This window comes from Musca vetustissima, unplaced genomic scaffold (genome assembly GCF_032173495.1).
Source record: "Musca vetustissima isolate MV318-11 ecotype Yass unplaced genomic scaffold, APGP_CSIRO_Mvet_v1 utg40789, whole genome shotgun sequence".
Taxonomy (NCBI): domain Eukaryota; kingdom Metazoa; phylum Arthropoda; class Insecta; order Diptera; family Muscidae; genus Musca; species Musca vetustissima.
Window position 1 is genome coordinate 136,707 of NW_026875964.1, and position 7,588 is coordinate 144,294.

General features: G+C 38.2%; 1 protein-coding gene across 1 annotated transcript; it reads left to right on the plus strand.

Annotated features, from left to right (window-relative positions):
- The first annotated feature begins 2,498 nt into the window (after nt 1-2,498).
- Nucleotides 2,499-7,588, plus strand: LOC133338496 (zinc finger protein ubi-d4 B). The gene is made up of 3 exons (XM_061546664.1): nt 2,499-2,986; nt 5,276-5,554; nt 6,669-7,588. Exons 1-3 carry the CDS (start codon nt 2,578-2,580, stop codon nt 7,586-7,588), a joined length of 1,608 nt encoding a protein of 535 aa, XP_061402648.1. The 5' UTR covers nt 2,499-2,577.

The window sequence follows — 7,588 nt, forward strand, 5'->3', positions numbered from 1 at the left end:
GTGTCCTGACCACCAGTTGGAAATCAGAAATTCAACAACTTTGTTCTACAAAAAACTGAATTTGAACAAATGGTGGATACCAAAATACTCGTAGAGACTCCCTCTTTCATTTGGTACCATCACTATGTTCGAGGTTTGTATAGGGAGGCTTCCAGAGCCATTTTTGTGTCCTGACCACCAGTTGGAAATCAGAAATTCAACAACTTTGTTCTACAAAAAACTGAATCTGAACATATGGTGGATACCAAAATACTCGTAGAGACTCCCTCTTTCATTTGGTACCATCACGATGTTCGAGGTTTGTATAGGGAGGCTTCCAGAGTCATTTTTGTGTCCTGACCACCAGTTGGAAATCAGACATTCAATAACTTTGTTCTACAAAAAACTGAATTTGAACAAATGGTGCATACCAAAATACTCGTAGAGACTCCCTCTTTCATTTGGTACCATCACTTTGTTCGAGGTTTGTATAGGGAGGCTTCCAGAGCCATTTTGTGTCCTGACCACCAGTTGGAAATCAGAAATTCAACAACTTTGTTCTACAAAAAACTGAATTTGAACAAATGGTGCATACCAAAATACTCGTAGAGACTCCCTCTTTCATTTGGTACCATCACTATGTTCGAGGTTTGTATAGGGAGGCTTCCAGAGCCATTTTTGTGTCCTGACCACCAGTTGGAAATCAGAAATTCAACAAATTTGTTCTACAAAAAACTGAATTTGAACAAATGGTGGATACCAAAATACTCGTAGAGACTCCCTCTTTCATTTGGTACCATCACTTTGTTCGAGGTTTGTATAGGGAGGCTTCCAGAGCCATTTTTGTGTCCTGACCACCAGTTGGAAATCAGAAATTCAACAACTTTGTTCTACAAAAAACTGAATTTGAACAAATGGTGCATACCAAAATACTCGTAGAGACTCCCTCTTTCATTTGGTACCATCACTTTGTTCGAGGTTTGTATAGGGAGGCTTCCAGAGCCATTTTTGTGTCCTGACCACCAGTTGGAAATCAGAAATTCAACAACTTTGTTCTACAAAAAACTGAATTTGAACAAATGGTGCATACCAAAATACTCGTAGAGACTCCCTCTTTCATTTGGTACCATCACTATGTTCGAGGTTTGTATAGGGAGGCTTCCAGAGCCATTTTTGTGTCCTGACCACCAGTTGGAAATCAGAAATTCAGGAACTTTGTTCTACAAAAAACTGAATTTGAACAAATGGTGGATACCAAAATACTCGCAGAGACTCCCTCTTTCATTTGGTACCATCACTTTGTTCGAGGTTTGTATAGGGAGGCTTCCAGAGCCATTTTTGTGTCCTGACCACCAGTTGGAAATCAGAAATTCAACAACTTTGTTCTACAAAAAACTGAATTCGGACAAATGGTGCATACCAAAATACTCGTAGAGACTCCCTCTTTCATTTGGTACCATCACTTTGTTCGAGGTTTGCATAGGGGGGCTTCCAGAGCCAGTTTGGTGTCCTGACCACCAGTTGGAAATCAGAAATTAAGCAACTTTGTTCTACAAAAAACTGAATCTGAACATATGGTGGATATCAAAATACTCGTAGAGACTCCCTCTTTCATTTGGTACCATCACTATGTTCGAGGTTTGTATAGGGAGGCTTCCAGAGACGGACTTCTCTCCTGATTCACTGGATTAAAATTTTTGTGATTTAGTAATATTTAGTTTTAGATTATAATAAAATATGTTTCAAAATGTTCGTATTGTTTATTTTTTTTCATTACTAATGAATTATGTTAACATTTTTATTAATAATTTTAAAAAATTATTAATTTATAATATTCTGCGCTATCTCTGTTGGAAAGCACTGTTGATAAAAATAGTATTAAACGTGAAATTGTGATGTTCTGTGTCACCCTGTAATTTCGATAAAAATTTTGTTATCGAAAGTTAGCGATATCGCTAACTTCACGCAGGTATAATAAAAAACGAACTTAACGTTGAATTTTAGAGGTGAATCTCTTAGAATAAACAGATGAAATTGAGTGCAGGGATCATACAGTAGTTACAGCTGTTTACTTCAGGAATCTGCAAGTTTTTACTATTTTTTCTATCGTCCAGCATTACCTTGATCCGGAACGAAACTATTGTGTATATGATTTGTTTAAAATTGACGTGTCACTTTACACCTTCAATAACCATAAATCGATAACAGGGGATGATCTGTTATCGTTGACATTGTCATCTACAGAAATATAGCGTCAATTGAAAAAAAAAACTTGTTTAGAGCAGCAGCGAAATGCAAAATCGAATAAAAATTAAGCTAAAAGTTTGCTATAAATAAAACTTTGTGTGTTTTTGTACTCTCAAAAGTGTTGACTGAAAATTTAAATCTATTTTTTCACATTTTAACCGAGCAAAAAATAATTTTCTGTGGGAGTTTGTTTTGTCTGAAAATTATAAACGCGAAAAGAAGAAACTAAAGTGCATTGCAACAACAAAGAGGAGGAAGCTGGCTGTTTGGTGTTTTCACCCTACACAACAACACACAGTAGTTGGCCTTACAAAGTGAACGTCGTCGCGGACAACGGGTACATTGGGCATTATGTCTGCCCCTGAAATTGAAATTGCTAATATTGCGAATTTTGAGAAAATCCAAAACTTTCTCAACGATTCCGCCTACAAGGAGATTTTGGAGAACAGCGAAAACTACAATACCCGACTATGTATCGAAAGACGCTTACGGATGCCTTTTCTCGATCCACAGACTGGTGTGGCCCAGACACATTGTGCCCTGTTTGTTAAACAAAAACAACGTATGCCTGGTTTTCGTGAAGGTCAGCTCTATACATATCCTTCGTCGAGATGGCGTAAACCGAAACGACAATATTTGCACAATCATCACCACAGCTATCGTCCATATCAATATCGTGAATCGCATCACAATCATCATCATTACTCATCGAATAGTGGATCAGGTGCTTCCAGGGATCATCATCAAAATGAAAATGCAGGTAAAGTCAAAAGAAGATAAAATAAAGTGGGAATAATCAATATATCTAAATTCTATGTGGGTTTCTTTTTTTCTTGTTCGTTTCTGCAGTACTCATTAGTACGTTTTGTTTGTTCTCATTAACAACCCTACTTTGGACCTGCTACTGCTTTCATTGTATTTTTGTGTGATTGTTGTGTTGGATGGTTGGGTGGTGCTTTACGGGTTTGCCACCCCTACCTAAGCAGTAAACACTTCTTGTGCAATTCATGGCATCATTAGTGTTGTTGTTGTCTTTGTCTCATTTACAAGTACTTTGTTTTTGCAATTGCTTGCTTGCCTTGTCCCCTTATCCTTTTTTATTTTATTTCTCCATTTGTAATGAAATTTATTTGCTTTAGGGAAAAAATCTGTATCTTTTATATAATTGGTAAGAGGAAAAAGTATGCTCCTCCATGGCAGGCATGAGTGTGCTGCAAAAAAAGTATGTCTGTATTTATATTTTATATTACATATAGGTACGTATTTTATTTCTTTTATTTATTCATCTTGTCTTTTGCTGATGATGAATATAAATGCTTGGCTGTAATGCCAATATTACAGTTACACATTTATGTGATTGTTAATATAAACATGAAGAAAACACAATGTAAGAGTTCAATTAAGTTCATCATAATATGAATATGACTATGTCGATTTCGATGTTTAGGAATAGGTTGTTTTTTATGCGACATATCTTTAAAATTTTCCAATAATTTAAGTTAAAAAATGTATTTAAGAAATTTTCTGTAGAGATTTATTTTATAATTTTTACCACAGCATACTGATGCTGCTCATGACAATTTTGAGGAAAAATATTTGCGGAGTTATGGGATTCCAAACTTTGATTTGATTTTACACCTTTCTTTGATTTTTTTAAACATTATCTATTTCATACTTATCATGGCGACATTGGTAAATATCCTTATATACAAATCAACGGTTCAAGGTTCTTCCTTTATAAATTGCAACATTTTTCTGATAGAAAATTGAGACAAGTTTGTACAGATGTTATTTTAAATATGGGCTCGGTCCACGACACTTTGCATGATAGTTTCACATTCTAATTCTTCATTTTGGCTGCAGATATCACTACCAAAAATCATTATATACATATATACCTATAAATATATATAATTGGAGTGGCAGCCGCTGGCCGATATGAGTCGGGTCAATCCGGTATCGTAGAACCCGTTGCCGTTGGATTTCGCCGTCATTTCTCTTGGCTCAGACCTTGGCTCCCCATAACCGTCTCCATTAGCAGACCGCCCGATTTCGTCATCTCTGAACGCCACACTTTCCCTAAGTCAGCATAGCAATATGCTTTCGCAGTCCCTGCCATCATATGCCCCGAGGACTGCGACAGGTTGCCTTCTCATGACAACTCCCCCACCCAGGCGAGTCAGGAATGATCTGCATGATCTAGAGAGAGAGAGAGTTCAACGATACAAAAGGGAGCCTCTAGATCAAGTTGCCTAAAGAGCAGGTCTGAATAGCATTCGTACTGATGCAGTAGCCGCAGCGCTGAACGGATACAGATTGAATGGGGTCCTCGGAGCTCACACCCATAGCAGCTGAAGAACGTCAGCTGCCCAGACAAACCAGAGTAGTTTTGGCCCGATTACGTTCAGGATTGTGCAGTCGTCTCAATTCGTATTGGGCACGGATTGATGACCATGTGCATGATGTCTGCCCAGCATGTGGTACGGGCCCTCATATCACACTGCACTTATTCAATTGCTCAGCCAAATCTACCCATCTTACTCCAGAAGGTCTGTGGTTGCAAATCTACCCATCTTACTCCAGAAGGTCTTTGGAGACAGACCAGATGGAATTTAAACAGGAAAAAAATATATTCATATAAACTGCTATAACAACAACCAAAAACTATCAATATCGGTGCATGTTTATGTATAGGCCCCATATCCCCAATATTCTTTGTTATATTTTTATTTATTTTTGACGTGTTTTTTTTTCAAATTGCATGGAAATTTTACCAACAATTATCAATATGTGTCCATGGTTAAATAATATAGCCTCCATATTATGGTATTCGCATTTTTTTTTATTTTGAGGATTTTGGGCTCGTGTTTCAGAATTGCTGCTATTTTTACATATTACTTAATTATCTTTATTTCCTAAAAAAGGATGTTTAAAATATGTGATTTTTATAAACTTAATACAATTCAAATCTAGGACAATGTAAAATTTTTAATAAGTTTTTCCTTGATTAAAATCAATTTTATTTATTTTTTCCTTCTCCTATTTCCAGCTTTAACAGCCGATGGCAATTCTATGAGCGCATCTGGTGACAATGATAGCAAAGATTCTCATGCTAATGCTGAAAAAGAATGGTTCCATGATGACATGGAAATGTCATATCATCATCATGAAGATTTTGAAGATGATTTTGAATCGGATAATGATTTCGATGAATCGTATAGTGCGCGAGGCAAACGTAAACGTGGTACTGGTGGTGGCGGCGGTACACGATGGCGTCGTTCGAACGCTGCTTCCGATGGTACTCCAAAGCGTGGACGCAAGGGAGGCGGTGAGTAATATAAGCGTATGAATTCAAAGAAATGAATTGAGAATGAAATAAATAAGGTTCGGCAATGCTGAATGTTTTGAAAGAAGATACAGGGTTAAAATTATATAAAATTGCCCATGAGGATTGCGGAGAGCCTGCAAATATTAGTTCTAATGGTTGTGGATGATCAGTATCGAACTGTTTTGAGTTATACTGCTAATAGCTTCGGCTATAAAGCTGACGGAAGGTTTCGTAGCACGGATGTTAGGGTACTCAGGTCTGTGGATCTAGTCCATTCATTCAGGTGAACATCGTGCTAGAGGTGGTTTATACCCAAGTTTGGGCATTACAACCTGGAGCCTGACCCATAGACAGGCAGGAGTTTTAGATGTGCCCGCTTCTCGTCCAAGGAGGTGATCACGTGCAAATATATGTGATCGGTGCTTTGGTGTGAGGGCGTTGGTCTGAATATACAGTTGCGAAAAATAAAATAGCACCAGCAAGTCACCTATTAATTTTGTTAAACAAATACCTCTAAATGGAGAAACGTTTTATGGACAGATGAAAGATAGATTGTGGTGTATGGGGGAAGGGGATCTCAAGAATATGTCAGACGACCACCGAATGCAGAACTTTAAAAAATGTTGATACACCTTTCTAAGTATTGTTTGTAAGGGTGGTGCTATTTTATTTTTCGCAGCTGTATATTAAACCTATTTTCATAGTTTTATGAAATTTGGACCATATCTTTTGAAGGACCAAACAAAGCCTGTTGTTCTTATAAAATATTTTTTAAGAGCCTACATCATGAGGTTTTGTTAATAAATACATTTTTAAGGGCAGTCTTGGATTTTCAATAACTTTTTTAAGGACATCATAGCGTTGATTTCATAAATAAGGCGTGGTTTTAAGGGCAAACATGGCTTGGATTAATAGATATTTATTAAGAACAGATAAAATCAGGAACTTTTAAATAAATTTTTATGGAGAAAATATTTACGGATATATAAGACCTGGGTTATAAATATATACGTTCTTCCACAGTCCAAAAATCCGTTCCTATTTTTTCAAAAGTAATTCAGATTCTCAAAATATTTTGTATTAACAATGCATCCCTTTTCCACTTTCATTATAGGCACTCGTCGCCGCGGTGCAGCTAATGCTGATGGCGAAGAACCACCGCGACGTCGTCGTGGTGGCGCCGGATCAAATACCTCATCAGCAGCGGCGGTAGCTGCTATTGCAACCAGTGTAGCTCCCGCAACAATAAGTCATTCCAATTCTGCATCACCAATAACAAATACCGATGATTCCTCGCAACCCGGTCTTACAATGCCTTCCAGTGTCAATATGAATGCACCCGTACAAGCTCCAATAGTACCACCAACAATCGATAATTCGTCATCAAATGCAACGGATGCCTCAATGGGTTTACCAACCGATAGTAATTCATCTAGTGCAGCTGCCTCAGGGCCAACGGCCGCGACGGTAGCAACAATCGCAGCTTCTGCTGGTGCTGCATCTGTTGCAACAACAACAGTTGCCAGTGTACCAGTTACCGTGGGTGTCAGTGCTACTACGGCCAGCCCCAGTAAAGTGGCTGGCAAACCTGGCAAGGGACGTTCAAATTATCGTGAAGTGGCCCAGCCATCACCATATTGCGATTTCTGTTTGGGCGATCAACGTGAGAATAAAAAGACTAACTTACCCGAAGAATTGGTTTCATGTTCCGACTGCGGTCGTTCGGGTCATCCATCGTGTTTGCAATTTACACCCAATATGATTATTTCGGTTAAACGTTATCGTTGGCAGTGTATCGAATGCAAATACTGTTCGATTTGTGGTACATCGGATAATGACGATCAGCTGCTGTTTTGCGATGATTGTGATCGTGGCTATCACATGTATTGTCTTTCGCCGCCACTGGTAACACCTCCTGAAGGTTCATGGAGTTGTAAATTATGCTTGGAAGAATTCCATAAAACTGAACCAACAGAAGCTGCAGCGGCAGCGGCAACTCCGCCAGCTGCGCCATCAGCAGAAAATACCAATTGA